This window comes from Sorex araneus, chromosome X (genome assembly GCF_027595985.1).
Source record: "Sorex araneus isolate mSorAra2 chromosome X, mSorAra2.pri, whole genome shotgun sequence".
Lineage (NCBI taxonomy): Eukaryota > Metazoa > Chordata > Mammalia > Eulipotyphla > Soricidae > Sorex > Sorex araneus.
Window position 1 is genome coordinate 315,770,341 of NC_073313.1, and position 18,021 is coordinate 315,788,361.

The 18,021-nt window shown below is 48.2% G+C and overlaps 1 protein-coding gene across 1 annotated transcript in view; it reads right to left on the bottom strand.

Annotated features, from left to right (window-relative positions):
* Window positions 1-18,021, bottom strand: part of ACOXL (acyl-CoA oxidase like) — a 355,676-nt gene that overhangs the window by 42,853 nt on the left and 294,802 nt on the right. Inside the window, exon 17 of the mRNA XM_055123333.1 lies at window positions 10,945-11,015. Coding sequence (XP_054979308.1) covers window positions 10,945-11,015 — 71 coding nt within the window. The remainder of the gene's footprint in view (window positions 1-10,944; window positions 11,016-18,021) is intronic.

Consider the following 18,021-nt stretch of genomic DNA (forward strand, 5'->3'; position numbering starts at 1 on the left):
AGAATTCCTGAGTCATATGAAAATTATATATATATATATATATATTTGAGGAACTGCCATGCTGAATATTGTAGTGGCTTTACCATATGAAATCTTACACGGTATTCCATTTTCTCCACATTCTTGTCAACATTTGCTTCATTATTTTGACAGTGGCCATTTGATAAGCATGAAACGATATCTCATTGTGGTTTGATTTGGATTTCCCTAATGATGGGGTGATTCTGAACATTTTTTCATGTACTTATTGCCCACATATATATTTCCTGTGGAGAAATACTTTGTGTATTTTTTTACTATGTTTGAATTGAGTTCTTTGAGAGTTTCTCATTTCTCTTCTTCAATTTTCTCATTTATTTTCACATGACTTCCACAAACCATCTGTGTGTGTGGTGGTGGGGGACCATAGGATGGGGGTTGTGGCTTTAAGCAGGGAGGTGAAAGGTAATTTGCTTCCTCATGGTAGGGAAGATGTCTTCCCAATGATACTGTGGTAGTGGTCACGGAAACAGAAACCAAGGGGAGAGTTTTAAAAACTCCAAGTCCCTAGCAGAACCCCCTGAATCAATTTCACTGGTGAGACTGCATTGCCTTCTTGTAACCTAGAGAATTTTTTAGCTTTCCACAGATATTTGGAGGGTGTTTGAATTCATGTAAATTTTATCTAAAAGAGTTCTGCCTTGTCCAGCTGACCCTCCCCTAGTCCTCTCGTCAAAGTAGCCTGGGAGAGAAGGGGATTGCTCTTAGCCCTTTCCAACTACTTGGTGTCTCTAGCTCCAAATATGGGATATTTGAGGTATGAAGAAATACCGGGAACTCCTCTTCCACAAAATTCTGAGGTGTAGAGGTCCCTGGATCATTTTCTTTTGGTTTTCTTAAGTTTGTTTTATACATAATTTCCAGTGTTCTTACTTGGACTTGGCAGAGATAACAGGGATGAGAATGTCAGGACCTTATTGTTAGAAAAGATTGCCCTGGGATTAACCAGGACTTATTCCTGGTTCCATACTCAGGGATCACTCCTGCCAGGGCACGGCAGGCCTTACATGGTGCTAGGGATTAAACCCAGGTGAGCTGCATGTAAGGCAAGTACCTTCCCTACTAAATGATCTCTACAGACTCTGCATCTTTTTTTAACAGGATATATATATATATATATATATATATATATATATATATATACATATGTATACATATATATTATGTAAGTTGAGTTTTCTCCTATATAATATAGGAGATTTTCACTTATTTTATTTATTTATATAGCTACTCTTAACTCTGACATTTACTACCATGCTTTCCATGTAAGTCCCTTCCAAATACAAGTATTAATTGAACAATTACCAAAAGGCTGCTCCTAATTGCCTTTCCCATCAGGTGGGAGATGCCATCGCACAGCAAGTAGCCTCATCACCAACTTGTCCTTTTCACAGCTTTCAGGATCCTTTGCCTTCACACTTCCACTGGTACTTGTAGTTTCTGGCCTATCTCAAAAGGACTTGCAATTCTATTCCATTAATCCATGTTTCTTTTTAAATTTTTTTAAATTCCAATACCTCAAGGTGAAAACATGCCATCAGGAGATCCAGACAAGCAGCATCAAGTGGCAACTGGTGTCCTTCCACTGCTGGCATTTATTTGAAAACTAAGTCCTTCTATTTTTTTCCCTTTCCCCTTCCCCTCCTAACCTTCTGAGAACTAAGTGTGTGCCAAGAATTCTTTTGGGTCCTTGGAGATGAAGGATAGATCTAACCACTTATTTAATTTTTTTTATTGAGGTAACATCGGTTTATGAAACTGTATATGTTTTAAGGGTATAATTTCATACTCTTTCAAAATACATGTTACCATCTGGAAAGATATAGATAGTATAGCGGATACGGTTCTTGTTTTGCATGCAGTGGACCCAAGTTCAATCCCTGGTACCCTATACAGTCCCCCTAGTCCACCAGTAGTGATCCTTGAGAGAGGCACCAGGAGTAAGCCCAAGCACAGCCAAGTACGGTACCAAAACAAAAGGAAAAAAACAAAATAAATATTACCACATTGCACCTACCATCAAAGTACTGAAAAAATAGCAGGGAATCTTCCCAGGACACATTTCCCCAATCCTTCTGATAACTTTCGTCCTGCAGTCAGTGCCTAAGGGTTGGTTTATTTTTCTTCTTCCCTCCCTCCTTCCCTCCCTCCCTCCCTCCCTCCCTCCCTCCCTCCCTCCCTTCTTTCCCACCCTCCCTCCCTCCCTCCCTCCTTCCTTCCTTCCTTCCTTCCTTCCTTCCTTCCTTCCTTCCTTCCTTCCTTCCTTCCTTCCTTCCTTCCTCCTTCCTTCCTTCCTTCCTTCCTTCCTTCCTTCCTTCCTTCCTTCCTTCCTTCCTTCCTCCTTCCTTCCTTCCTTCCTTCCTTCCTTCCTTCCTTCCTTCCTTCCTTCCTTCCTTCCTTCCTTCCTTCCTTCCTTCCCTCCTTCCCTCCTTCCTTCCTTCCTGTCAGCCAAGTGCAAGGCAAATGCCCTACCCTATAGGTGCATGGGGCTCTGGGAAGTCCTACCCTATAGGTGCAGGGGGCTCTTTCAGATCATGCTGCCTTCCACTTCCTGTGCTCAGCCCTAGGGGTACATTTCTTGCAGGATCTTCTAGAAAACAAGGTGGAAGGCAGAAGAGGAAGTCACTGGAGAAAACAAAATTAAAAGCAGTGATCTCCAGAGCATAGAGCCAGCAGTAACCCCTGAGCACTGCCGAGTGTGACCCCAAAACAGCAACAAGCATAAAATAAAATAAAATAAAAAATAAATAAAATGGGGAAATAAAAAGTTTAATTACAGAGAAATACTAAACTGCAAAAGCAATAACCAGAAATAACTTCACAAAATTGGAGACCCTAAAAGGAATGGTTAGATTCTTAGAAGGTTACAATCTCTGAGAACTGAATCAGGAAGAAATAGAAACCTAACAGACCAGTTGTAAGCAAAAGAATTGAAACAGTAATCAAAAACCTCTTCACACATAGATGCTCAGGACCAGATAGTTTCACTAATTTTTTTTACCAAATATTCAAAGCCAATCTATTACCACACTCTAAAACAGTTTTTAAAAATTGAAGAGAAAGGAATTATCCCTTAAAAGGTTTTAAGGACAACATTATTCTAATATCAAAAGTACATAGTGGCATAAAAAAAGAAAACTGCAAGTCAATGTCCCTTAGAAATATAGGTGCAAATGTCCTCAACAACGTGTTAGCAAGGAGAATTCAAGAATACCTTAAAAGAATCATACTTCTTGGAGATGGATCGATAGCACATCGGATAGGGTGTTTGCCTTGCACGCGGCCGACCCAGGTTCAATTCCCAGCATCCCATATGGTCCCCTGAGCACTGCCAGGAGTAATTCCTGAGTACAGCGCCAGGAGTAACCCCTGTGCAACGCTGCAACACCAGGTGTGACCCAAAAAGCAAAAAAAAAAAAAAGAATCATACTTCTTAACAAGTAGGATTGATTGTAGGAATACAAAGGTGGTGAGACATATCTAAAATAATTAATACACTACATCAAAATTGAAAGATAAAAATCCTATGATCACATTGATAGGATAGAAAAAGATCTTTACAATTTTTTATTTGTTTATTTTAGAGTCATATTCAGCAATGCTCAGTATTTAGTCTTACCTCTACCCAGGGATCACTCCTGATGGTGTTAGGGGGGCCATATGTGATGCTAGGAATTAACCAGGTTTGACCATGTGCAAGGCAAACAACTTACCCCCTGTACTATCTCTCAGGCCTTAGACAAAGCTTTGAGCAAAATTTAACATGTTTATGATTAAAAAATAAACTCAACCAAAAGATGATAGAAGAAACTTAGAAGCATAAAAAGCTATACTATAAACTCACAGCTAATATCATGCTCAATGGTAAAAGATTGAAAACTTTTTTCCTAAAAGTAGGCAGAATATAAAAAATATGCACTCTTACTACTATTCAACAAAGTTTTTGAAGTTCTGTTCAGTTCAATTATGCAATAAAAGGAAAGAAAAAGGGTCCAAGTTGTTAAGGAAGTAAAATGATTGCTTTGCTCTACTAAACAACTTATGGAAAAAAATAAACCAATCCCAGCTATCTGAAGCAATTCTGATATAAATAAAGAAAACTAGAAGTATCAGCTGGTCTGGCCTTCAAACAATGCTGCAAAGCTATGGTAATCAGGAAAGCTCACTGCTACTGGGAACATGGCTTTCCAGCTGCTTCACTACTTAGCTCTGCATTGGATGCTTGACAACCAATGGTCAAGAGCAGAGCTGGTGAGTGTTCTCATGGATTTGGGCTCTCTCTGCTGCTCTCGTGTGACTCTCTGCTGCTCCTCCTGGATGACCAGGCCCAGGAGGAACTTGTACCTGATAAGATATATCTTATCAGGTACAAGTTTGGAGGGTCACCAAACCATTTCCTTGATGGAGAGCTTTGTGAAGGAGATGGAGGATCGCTAAGGGGTTCCTTTGGAAAGATGCAAGAGATAACAGGTTCTGCTGTGCTCTCAGGGACACCTGACTTTGCAAATTACAAATTACCTCTGCAAGTCAGAGAAGTCATCCGAGTCAAAGGAAGGACTATAGACAAGGCTCATTCCAAGATAATGAAAGTGAATTTGGGGAATGAGCAGAGCATGACAAAGATAGAAGCTTCTGGATTACCCCTCTTCCAGAAGTCACAGGGTTTAATTTCATTTTCTGCAATGATATAGAGACTTTGCTCAATAATCTCTATCTAAACCTATGTTGAGTTGGGGATTGAGCTGAATGACCCATCAGCAACCCAAATCTCCTCTCTCTTAATATATGCACCCCAACAGTTGTGTTCACAGGGATGCTATGGAGTAACCATCTCTCCTTATAGTCAGGGTTTTCTTGGGATAAGGATTGTAGGTTCTGCCCAATGCCTGGAACCTAGCAGGCAAGCATAGACAGTGCAGAAGACAGGTTGTAGCAAATATGTGCACAGCGCCACCAAAATCACTCTTCTGTGGGAATATTTTGAAACCTGAATTCTACCAGTAGGGACTTATTCCTCTGAGTTGAAAAGTGAATTCTATGCATCAAAGATCTTTTGTCCAAATGAAATGTCTACAGGGTGTGTGTGTGGGGGGTGACTATCCTAAAGGTTTTGGGAATGAGGGTGGGGTTTGGGTTGAATCCAGCGTTGGATCCTTGGCATGACTTGGAACATCTCAGGAATGAGAGACACAGAATGAGAGAACAACTGATGGAAATTAAATCTGTATCTTGATACCTATGTCATTAAAATTGTTTTCTCCTTAAGCCAAACACTTTCTGCAAGTGGTCCAGGTATCAGAAAAGCCATTGTGGACATCCCATGATAAGCCAGTAAACATTTGTGTAATGGCCGGCCTTAGGTCACGGTGCTCCCTGTCCTGTGTGTTCACTTCTTCCCATGTGTTTCTAACCCGAAAGCGGAGAAGTGACCAAGGAAGACACAAAGTGACTGGCTGTCAGCCTCATACTTCAGGGTCTGGTTTGGGGGTCACAAAATTCAAATCTGGGCCTGACCTCACTTGTCCAGGACTGAGTTTGGAAACACAGTTAAGCCTCAAATGAAACCCCCATTTCCCTCTGTGGGAGGTCTGGTCCTGTGACCTGGCAGACGCCTGAGGCTGGGGACATGCAGGAGGCACACGCAGGATGTTTGCTTCTATTCCTCCCACAGGGGCCTCTGGGTGCCTCAAAGGTGAGAGGGCCAAGCTGGGGCCCTGGGGTAGAACTACTCCCCCTTCCTTCCACAGCAGAGAGGAGGTTACCATGGTCTACCCTACATCTCTCTACTAGAACTATTTGCAGTGAACTCTCTCGGCTACTGGGTTTGGTGGTAGCTTAAACTAGCTACCACCTACACACTCTAAGAAAAGGAAGATAGAACAGTTAGCACAGGAATGAGGGAAAACCCCATCTCGCCCACTTGTCAGGCTCAAACGAACTCTGGGACGTGGGGACAGTCCCTTGCAAGCGACATGCCTAGGGGTCCGGGTTGCTGTGGTGAGCACCCTGGGGGGTGCTGAAGGAGCTGAGGTGTCGGTGGAGCACAGGCAGACAGAGTCCCTGGGAGGCTGAGTAGATCTGGACCACCTGCAGGCCCAGAGCTTGCTGCTCTGGCTGCATAGGGGGAGCTGGGAGAGGAGGGAGCTCGGGAAAAGCAGAGCTGAAAGACTGAGTCTGGCCGGCATGCAGGAGAAACTGCCATGGTCTACCCTACATCTCTCTACTAGAACTGAGTCATCCGAGTCAAAGAAAGAACTATAGACGAGTTTCTAAACTCGTTTCTAAAGTTTCTAAAGCAGAGCTGCAGTGGCCACACAGAACACTCCCTCCTTCTCCCCATGCAGTCACTCCTGTGTTGAGGAGCAGCTACTCTTTATTGGGGGAGCTGGGGAGACCTCCCTCTCTCTTAACAGGTCATTCCATGGGGCCAGGAGAAAATGTCCACTAAGGGGAGAAGTTGCCATAGGCCGGAACTTCCCAAACTGAAATATACGGCCCACCGACCCCCTTTATCAGGGAAAAAATATTCAGCAGTCCCCTAGAAACCTACCTTCTTCTAGGGAACAAAGAAAAAGTACCACCTAATGGCCCCTGAGGCTGCAGCATCCCCCAGGATTCTAGCATGCCCGCCTCTCCTGTCCCCCGGGCTGAGCCCATGGGAAAAACTGACCTAAAGGATTTTTCACGTGGCAGCTTGGGATTTCAAGAGGCTAGTCTCATCTGGTTTCCCAGGATGTTCTTAGACAGATGACAGGCTCCAGGTGGCCAGTTAATAGAGGCGAGCGGAGGCTTGAGGGGTGAGAACAAGGTTTGCTAGCCTCCCCTGCATTCTGCTCAGGGTCCCGCGCATATCCCAAGGCTGCAGAGCCCTTGGCAATGGGTAAGCCTCTCTGCACATTTCCAGCGGTGCACCTGCCCCATACATCTCTCCTCTGTAAAGCTGTCCTAGAGGCTGGTCTCTGCAGGCTCCTGATAGGCCCAGCAGGGGCAGTGGTGCTCACGTGTTCCCGTGAGCCCCTGGCATGCCAGTCGGCAGACAGCAGTCCTGAAACTGAGCCTAGTATCCTTGGATTGAGGCATCACCCACCCCAGCATGAACCACCCACCCCTCTGTCAGCATGGCACAGAGAAAGTGCTGGAATGCTGATGCTGGGGCAGATGTGGCCACTCATAGTCCTCTGCAGTGGGGGAGTAGAATTGCTTCAGTCTGTTATTGCTGCCATTACTACAGTGGGTGGGATCTGGCATCACATCTCACCTCCAGAGAGGCCTGTCTTGGACTTCACACAGACCCTTGGACTGGACGTCTCAGGCACCCAGGGGCACCAGTATGGTTGCTCAATCAGCATCACTGGAGGCAAACACCTGGCTCTGAGCTGCCCCTTGTGCTACTGTGTCACTCCAGTTCTAACAGAGCATCCAAAGGGCCTTTCCTAGGCCCCAGCTCTTGAGCAGGAGGTATATGGCATTTCCAGGAAGGGCTTCACCTTGTATTTGCTCTTCCAGCTTTCCTGACAAAGGGCAGCCCCAGAAGCCCCAGCACGTTTTAGTCCCAAGGCTGAGCTACTCTCTCCCACCAAAATTGGAAGTGGCTGTGCCAGATGTATAAGAGAGAAGAGAGAAGAGAATGAAGACGTGTCATCACTTCTATTTGAATGAGAAATTATTGGCTCCAAATGCAGATTGGCACCAAGAGGTCAGTCATTCTGCCTGTTTCTAGCACGAAAAAAGGGGTAATTTTTAAGAGGAGACAATGGGGACAGGGGTCAGAGACCGTGGAAACCACATGTCTAAAGCAAAGTCAGGCAGAATCGATTAAGTTTATGACAGAGAATTGAGTTTTGATTCATAATCTCTAACCACATGTCCTGATTCACCAGGATACTCCTGATCGAACCCTGTTACTCAGCTTTAGTTTTTAAATTTACTTTTAATATAGCTGGGTTTTGTTTTTTTGTTTTGGGGTTTTTTTTTTGGCCATTCTCAGGGTTTACTTCCACCTTCACACTCAGAGCTCACTCCTGGCAGGGCTCAGAGGAGATGATTCGGTATCAGGGATTGAAGTCCAGTCAGCCATGTACAAGGCAAATGCCTTTCCCGCTGTACTATCTCTCCAGCCCCATCCAAGTTTAATATTTTATGGTGCTTTCTCTTACTTTCTGAAAAAAGAGTCCAGGCCTGGATGATAAGTTCCCCAACACACTTTTCTGAAGGACAGAGGAAGCTGTGGCTGGAGGTGAATCCAGAGGAGCATGTGGGATGCCCAGAAGAGAGGAAAGACTCTGGTCATGGAGGGAGAGGTGGGCTGAGGGTAACTGGACATGCGGCGTGCCCAGGCAGAGGTGTGCGGGGAGCAGAAGTGGAAAGGGTGCTCACAAAGATCTGATTTTCATTTACCAGAAGTGAACCCTAGATTCTAGAGGAGAGCCAGGTTGCCGAGGGAGCACTTGATGCCCTGGAGACATCAGCCTGACAGTGTTTTGGAATAGAGGGAAAGGTGACTGAGAGTCCTTGTGAAGGGGGATGGGCTGTAGCCATGAGACAGGGTTCGGGGGAGACTCAGACCCTCTCATGGCTGAGGAAGGACTAAGCCAGGCAAAGCTCAGACCTGCTGAGCAGAACTCTCCAGGACAACAAGCAAGCGAGAGGCACGAGAGATGACCAGGCAAGAAAACTAAGAATGAGTGTAAGGGGCAAGGTCCTTGCCTTGCACACAGCTGACCCTGGTTCAGTCCCAGGTATCCCATATGATCTCCCAAGCATCAGCAGGAGTGATCTTTGAGCACTACCAGGTGTGACACCCAAACCAGAGACCAAACCAAACCCCAAAGCCAGAATCCCTGGGAAAAAAAAATTAATAGATTCCCACAGAGCATAGTCAGTGAAAGTTCTTTGATAATGCCTTTTAAAATACCTGCAGACACTGAGCAAACACAGACATCATGGTCCTGTGGACCAAAGGGTCTTCAGAAATCAGGGGGGAAGGAAGATGTACGCTCCCAAGGGCCACTGCAGTCCCCACACCTTTCGAGACTCTCATGGCATCACGGTCTTCCTCTGCCATCCCAAGCTGCTCGCTTCTAAGCACATTTCACTGGCTGACCTGGGGGCATGGGACAGTGGCAGGAAGCCAAGAAACACCGAAAGCCAAAGGAGTCTGTGTGTGGGATCACTGTCCTCTCCTCATTACAGATGTGAAGAAACTCAGTGTGTCCTACCCCAGCACACAGACCTGGAGACAGTGTGGATGGAGGTCTGGTCTCCAGGCTCTGCTGTCCCCGGCCTTCTGCCCCTGAGACACCCACATCAACACAGGATGGGGCCTCGGCCCATGCAAGTGGTTCAAGAAGCAAGGTCCACTCAGGGGAGATATAGGAGAATGGACAGTAGGAGACAAATGAGAGAGAAGCTAGTGGCTGCAGAAGGTAGGGGAAAATGCTGGACAGAGTGGGGACAACGGGGTTGTTTCCCATCTCCTGGAACACTGAGGCGGGTAAAAAGGAGTTTGAGCCACATGCTAATTCAGTGTCACAGAAATCCAGACACGATCTCAAAAGTGAGTTATTTGGCAAATGGAACTCAGGGCAGCAACTGTAAGCTAGAGGTGCAACATCTGAAAAATACTGAGAAAAAAGTCCAAGAGATAGTAAAGAGGTTCAGGTGCTTGTCTTGTAATGCAGAAGATCCAGGTTTGATCCCCAGCACCAAATATGGTCCCCTGAATACTGCAAGGGGTCACACCTGAGCACAGAGCAAGAAACACTCCCTAGGTATTTCCGGATGTGACCCTAACTCCCCTTCTCCTCACTCCTCCAAAGAAGAGGGAGCAAAACCTTTCGAAGCTGAATTTATGCCCTTTAAAATAGGCATAACATATCCAGCAACCTGGCAGGTCAGGTTTCTTTGACACAAACCAACATCTGGCATCAGCCCCTCTCTCTATTACAAAAAAATGTACAGCACTGAAAGCTTTGAAACAAAAAGGCAGACCCAAAATATCACATCTTAGGCAAATGAGTTGAACATCCCTTTGAGCGACGCCCTACTTTTTCCACCCATTGCAAGAGTCAGAGGACACCTGACATGGTGGGTAGGTAAAGTAAAGCGATTCCTAGCCCATATGACTTCCTGCAGGCACCACCCTGAAATGACATCATGGAAAGGCTGTAGGCTTCTAGATCTGCCACAGGACAGTTTCTAGGTGACAGTCGAGTCTCAGCCAGCGGCTGGAGAGTGTGTATGCACTCTGAGAAACTCACTGCCTTCAAAGGTGGAGCTTCGACAGAACCGCTGGCAGCCCATCAGGCTTCCCCCCACGCCGGGCTCCCCCAGAGACATGATGCCAATGTAGGTTGTATCCCTTCTGTGTCTTGATCACTGGGACGGAAACAAAAGCCACATTAGCCAGAAAAAGAGAAGTCTGCCTTCTCCTCCAGGCCCGGTTCCGGTGTACACGGCCTCGTCTCGTCTGGGCAGCATTCCCTGGGGGTGCCAGAAGTCAGGATGTGGCAGACAGAAGGCATGGAATCCTTTGTCTTAATTAAAAAGTCTGGGGGGTGGGGTGGTGGGGGAGAGTCATGGAATTCGGCCAGGCCTCATAAATCTGCGGCAAGAATCCAGACTCTGTCAGAGAAGCTGAAAGAGATGCACCAGCACCCTCGGGAGAACCCGACGGCTTCCCGCCAGCTCTCGACGCCCCTCTCCTGTCACTCAGTGGCACAGCAGGGATGCTCCTGCGCTCATTACCCAGCAGCCCTCCTCCCCACAGATGACAAGTGCGTCCCCATGGAGCACGACATTCAAAGATGATGAATTGACTCCCGCTTGTGCAAAGGAACATCTTCCCCAAGCCATCAGAGAGGCGGCGAGCCTTGTAGGGAAGTTCCACTTCGCCCAAGAACCTACCTTCATTAGCAGGGCCTGGTCTTCCTGGTCGGGACAGCACCGCACTGCCAGGGAGAACTGCTCTAAAGTAACTGCAAGGAAAGAGAGAGCTGGTGAGTGGCTGCCGCCAGCACCTCTGGGTTGGAGGAGAGCATAGTAGCAGCCAGATTCGACCTGGAAGTTGTCCCACTATCAGCAGAGATAATGGGCTCAGCCCCCCATGGCTGTCCTCTCCTGCCAAGCAACAGGACATCTGCAGCTTGGCTACCAAATAGTCCACCTTACACCCCAAAGGCAATGTTGTCCCTATTACTGTCCCTATTACTCTAGTCTGGCTTTGAGAAACACCAGTTTCTACTAAGATTTTTATTCAATCTTCCATGAGGGTTTCCACATATATATGTGTGTGTATATATATATAAATATATATAAAAATATATAAATATATATAGATGTATATTTATATATAATATAAATGTATTGATATATTGATATATAATATTATAAATATATATATATATATAAAATACCCAACCAAACTAGCAATATGTACATATATATATATATATATATTTGCTAGTTTGGTTGGGTATTTTGTTTTCTTTTTTTGTTTATTTTGGGGGTCACAGCTGGTGAAGCTCAGGGGTTATCCTGGCTCTGCACTCAGGAATTACTTCTGGTGGTGCTCTGGGGACCATATGTGATTCCAGCAGTTGAACCCAGGTCAGCTGCACACAAGGCAAACACCTGCTGTACTATCACTCTGGCCCCAAGGTTGTTTTGTTTTTATTTGGGGGTTACATCCAATAGTCTTGGATACTGCTCTCAAGGTTGCTCCTAGCTGTGCCTGGGCAACCATGAGGTGGCGGTGATCAAACCCAGGGCTCCCACCTGCAGAAGCCTGTGAGCTACCCGCCAGTCTTGAGTTCTCACATCTGTAAGTCATTGTCCGACTCAAACCAACCCTACAAACTTCCAAATATTCCAAGTCAGGCCTGCCCAGCCACCTTTATCCAATGGAATGGCAGCGAGAAAACAGAAGCTGGTGAAAAGGAAAAACATTTCTGTTTGGTTTTTAAACTCTGATTGGTTCTCTTTTATGTTTGTCTTGTTTAGTGTTTTCATTTGCTGCCACAGCTGGTGGAACTCAAGGGGCTGCCCTTGGCTCATTGCTCAGGATCACTCATGATGGTGTTGGGGACCACTCAGTGTCAAGGATGAACCTGTGGATCCTGCATGCAGAACATGCACTCAGTCCTTTGGGCTATCTCAGCCCTGCCCCCCAAAATGTTTTAATGATCCCTTTATGACAGTACTAGGAATATTAACCTGGACTTATTATATTATATTCTCTTCTCTCTGCTGATAGAAGTCTTTTTACTGTGGTCCACACATACGGCAAACCACAGGCCACACACTGCACACACATGGGGATACCCAGAGTTCAGGGCACAGCGGCCCCTGGACAGATTCGTTATGATACGTTGATGCAAACAAAACTGACCAACGACAGGCCCAGGAGATGTGCAAAGGCTGGCATCACGCCTCGCACACACGAGTTGCTAAGTTTGGCCGCAGCACCTCCTGCCCATCCCCTGCCCCTCATGTTCTTCCTGGTCACAGCGCTGGTGGACCGCAGAACTGCTGGACCTGGGTTTGAGCACCTCACCATCAAGTATCTCAGGGCATGGCCTTTGGGCCACCTAGCACTAAGAGGAGCCCCCAAACCCTCTTTCAAATCCGTTACGTGTTTAAAACCACAGTGCTCACTATTCTCTTGGAAATAGGACTGGTAGGATCAGAGGACCCTCAGGCAGTCAGCAGGCCCCGGGGGAATGTGGGGACCCTGAGTGATGCTCAGAGCACTGTCAGCTTCTCTTCTGGTGCCTGCAGTGGGCAGCAGTGCCCCGGCCTGTCTGCCAACCCCGAGAGAGGCCTGCCTGGCACTCCTCTCAGCGTAGCCATGTTGGGGGCAGCACCCCAGTTCTTTAGGTCTCTGCAACCCCAGGGTTCTGAGTCAAAAGCACTTGAGCCTCTTCCCCAGATTGCATTTCTCTTGGCATCACCATGGGGTAGCTGAAGGGCAGTGGTTGGTAGGGGTGTGAGCAAGCCTCAGGGTCTACACTGGAGGGTGTCCACCATGTGAGAGGGAGCCGGGTGCAGGTGCCAGAGGCCACGTGCTTCCTCTGAACCACAGAGGTCACTGAAGAGTTCTCCCTACCAGCCAGGCGCCTTCTGGACAAAGGGGCTCCAACGGCTGGGCACAGCACAGAGCCGACTTCTTTTCGTGTGTTGTGAGTCTTAGCTGCTGGCTTCAAGTCCACACACAGGACCAGGCGTGCGCTTGATGACCAGGACCTAATGCAGGAACACACTCTCCCCTTTGGCCTGGAAATAGAAACCCCTCCTTGCTCTCTCCAGTCAGTTCCCACCCTCACATGCCGAGACGAGGCAGCCAACCTTTTCTTCAGGGCAGCAGAAAATGGGGAGGCTGACACCTGGCCACATATGGAAAGTTCTAGAAGGCTGAATTTTGTTGAGGAGAAGCAGGGGCCCTTCCTGACTGTCTTCTCTGGTGGAGGAGGCTGAGGGTCCCGTCTCTGTTTCTGACTCTGTCTGAGGCTAGTGGCCTGTCCCCGTGAGTGAGTCATGCTCACACCTGAGGTTCTTGGTCAGGCACTTTGGGCTGGGCTGTGGAAATCGGGGGTTCGGGGCCAGGCTTATTCCTCAACAGTCTCTGCTCCCCTGGGTGGGACTTGGGTTTTCTCAGCCTCTTTTGCAGAGCTCCCTGTCACTCACTCCAGGCTTCTGAATCTCGCCCCCGCCCCCCCCCGTCCCGGACCTCTCCAGAATCCAGCAGGGGAGTTCTGAGAGAGAGTTCTGTGTGTTTGCAGAAAGATGCTGCTGGGCCTTCAGGATCCACACAGAGAGGGTGCCAGGCTGATGAACTTCTTGGCAAGAGGCAGAGGGGTGGCTCCAGTTTCTGTCCTGGAAGAGGGGCAGCGTGTAGAGCTGCCCCAGCCCTGGCCTGGAGAGGTGGGCAGGGTGCAGAAGCTGCTCTGGCCAGCCCAGTGCCCTGGCAGTGGCCACAGTGGCATCCACTGAGGGTCCTATATATCTGCACCAGCAGGGCATAACTGACACCTCACTGCCCTGCTCCATCCCCATGTCAGAGAGACACAGGCAAGCTCAGAGGTACCTCTACTGAGAGACCTGGGGAGGCCCAGTAGTCAGGGGCACAGCCCTCTCAAGGACTAAAGGAGCCCACAGCTCCTCTAAGCAAACTCCCTCAATCCTCTTGCACATCTTTGCCTCCCACTGGCTGCCACTGTCTTGGGTTTTGATTTTGGTCTTCATGCTGCATCCTGCATCTCTTTCTCTGATGCAGCCAGTCACCCAGGCCAGGAAAATGTCCCTCCAAGGGGCAGCACTCTCCAGCCCCTTGTCTCCTGCCGAACCAGCAAAGGTCCAGCTGGTGCCACGGTCATGCACAGTCTACACTCCCCCCGCCACCGGCCCACTTTTCCAACCTGCTTCTTTCAAAGTGTTTTATGGCCTTTCTCCCAAACATATCTCTGCGGACACAACAGGGGCCTGGGCATTCCCTTGGCAAAGCCCTTCACCTTGTCACTTTTTCCTTTTGTTCACACTCTAGTCTCCTGCCAGAATGCATTGCCACCTCTCTGACTTTGGGATCCTACTTATACTTCAAATTCCAGCACTGAGGATGCTTCAGGGAAGCTGTCTTGGATCCTGCAGTGTTGTCAACCTTCCTGTGCCCCCATGGACTCTTCAGACCCTACTCTCCACCCCAGCAGTGGGCACATATATGTGCCAGCTATTCTCTCTATGACATTGAAAAGCATCACATAGAATCCTGGCCTAAAATCTTGCAAAGACTGACAATTTTGCAAGCATGTAAGCAAACAAGGATCCCTTCCACTCCCTCACATGCAGAGTCTCTGTCCCTTGAAATCCTAAGGCTCTGCCCACAGAGAAGGGAAGTGTGGGCAAGCATAGCTGGGGCAGGCAAGGTGCCCGTTTGGCAGGTCCTGGAACGGAAACAGGAATGAGGGCTCGTTGACATCCTGGAAACTGCACCCCTTGTCTCCTACTTGTAGCCCCGGAAGGAGCTGCAGAGGACCTTGGCCAAGCTCCTGAGGGGCAGAGAAAGAGGCCAGCCCTGCCGCAGGGTCAGCTGAGCCCCAGGAGGCACAGACAAGGCAAGGGGTTCCCCTCTCTCTGTCAAGGTCCTCCCCTCCTGAGAGAGGCAGGCACGGTCACTGTGATCAGTCAGTGGGAGCAGCTACCTCACAGTGAACTGCTGGAAGAGTCCTCTCAGCCTTGGTCCACACACCACAGTTCTCTCTGGAGCGATGAAGGGCTGGCCCAGGCGGGAGACCTGTGGATGCCGGTCCGTGGAGCCCAGGGCTCACCACAGTCTTGGTGATGGGTTGCTGCAGTTCAGTCAAAGGGGTGGGCTTCCAGATGTTCCATATGGCCGTGAGTGCCCTGTTTGCTCACTGGGACTGCTCCTCCCCCGTTCCCATCCCTCGCATAGTATGCCTGGAAGGATGAGGTTGGCACTCATGTGTCTTCAGGATACAATTCCCTCTTCACTCTCTCATGGAGCCACCAACAAGCGGAACAGTTTGGGGGAATCTGAGAGAACTGGATGCTGCGAAGAGGACTGAGGTGGAAGGAGGCCATGAGAAACTGCCTGGTTGTGGCCTCTGATGCTTCATTTCGGGGGATCCAGCCCTCAGTAAACTCTGCATCCACTCAGGCTGGGAGTTCCCATGTCTCCAGGATTCTCTTCCTTCCCCTTCCCCAGCTCAAGCCCCACAGATGCCACAGGCAAAGCTGGATTATTTATTTATTCATTTGTTTGGTGGTTCTGGGGATCAAACTCAGGGCTCATTCATGCAGGGCACATGTTATATTGTGGAGACATATTCTCTTGTGTTCATTTTTTTACCCTGAAGATACATGGGAACCCTGAAGACACATGGGTGCCAGAAATTGGACCCAGGGCCTCACCCATGCAAGGCTACATCCCCCATGCCCGATCTGAATTTGATGCCATCCACAGGCCAACTCCAATGCTTCCTTTTCCCTCCTCAATGGCTCAAACCCAAGGCCCTGCAAACAGTCTTCTTTATAGGACAGCACGGACCTGCTGCCACATCTCTCTCCTGTCTTCTCATCCCTCTCTCTGGACAGGTTCCACCCTCCCCTGCTCAGTCCAGCTTCCTGCCACAGCCAGACACCCCTGCCTCAAGTCACGACCATCTCATGCCCCAGACTCTGAATCTTTTCCCCTGCCATGCAGGGGACAGTGCAGGCAGATGATGAACATCCTTGGACTTGGCCCCCAAGCCCTGATGCTCCTGCCCCACATGTGCCCACATCTGGACCACTGTAGACACCAACACATTCCCAGACCACCCATGCATTTCTTCCTAGTATACTGCCAGGGACCTTTCCCCACCTTCGTAATGTAGTGGGTCTCAGAGTCCTGACACAGGCATGTCCCCCACATGGACTGCCTCGCCGGGGACTGGGTGGGCAGATAAAGCACCCCATATTCCAGCTCTGACCGCAGTCTCCCAGGTTCTCTAGTACCGGGTCTGGGGTAACTCTCGGGCCAATGCTCACCCATGTAGAGGTCATTTCTTCTGGGTTCTTTTAACCCCAGGACAGCTCCCCCAGGCTTGCTGGATGTGGATGAGGAGTATCAGATACGCTCACCAATGCTGTGGGTTGGATGAGGATGGGGAGTATTGGTGAGCTCATTAAGACTGTTTCTAAAGCACAACTGAGCAGTACCAGGCTCCGGAGACTGCGCCAGACTCAAGGCTAGACTTTGTTATTATACGAGGAGTGGGATGGGGGTCCTAAGTGGTGTTTAGGAGGCTTAGGAGCTCCACTGGTGATTCTCAGCCCTCTGGGCTGGCAGGTCAATGCAAATGCCTGGCCACACAGTGCTACTCATGTCCCAAAGTGTTTGGGATCCCTGGGCCACCAGAATGGTGCTGGGGGCCTCCAGGGCTTTACCTCAGGATGCTTAGGGGAACATGTGGTGTCAGGAGCCTACCCCAGCCATGCACAAAAACTGCTCCTGGCCCTATCAGGTACAGATCTAACAGCAAATAGCTTCATGAGAGATGCAGCAAGTAAGCATTAGTTTCTGCAGCCAACCTGCCATTTCGTTCCTGGCTGTGAGGCTATATCTGACGCAGTTTGACTACTGTTGGGAGGAGAGGCCAGAGAAAACAGGCCCACAGCTCTTGAGCAGGCCTGGGCTGCTGGGACTGCAGGGGTCTCTGACAGAACCCAACTGTCTTCTTTTCACTGCTGAAAACAGCCTTTTATAAACACGATCAGAAAAACTCACCCACATATTCATGACCTGGAATGGGTTCATATAAAATCAATTTGTCTTAAACTGCTCAGGACTAAAGAGCTACATTAAACTGCTCAGGACGAAAGAACTACAAAAGGCACATAATGCAAGGAACTCTAACCATCACTGCATCAAAAAAAAAGCACATTTTAAACATCAGCTATTCGAACATTTCTGCCATGTTACAATTTCCTGCTCTTATAAGTAAGAAACTTTGAGTTTTGGTTCATGCACTTTCAGCTGTACACAGAGAAAAGGTTAGACTCACCCAGAACAGGACAACTTAAACCTTTTCCACATGCGATCCCTTTCCGCCCAAGAAATTTCTTTGCTACCCCAGGTGTATAGGTATAGAAAACAGGTGCAGGAAGCAAACATATACTAATAATAAATCAGAAGGACATTTATTTTAAAACAAAACATTTCAAGGTGACGCACTGCCATCTAGGGTTGTGACCCAGAGTTTAAGAAGCTATGCTACAAGTTCTTCTTGCTGCAATCTTGAACACACCATTATTTTTATTCATAATTCCAGAAATCCATGGAAATTTCTCCTTTTCTACGATGCCTATTAAGAGACAGTCTCTGAGTGGTGCTCAAGAAAAACATCACAACAGAGAGCTTCTTCATCACCACCTCCCTGATCTCTCCAAGAAATTGGTATTATATAAATTTCCCGAGTTTTGAACATC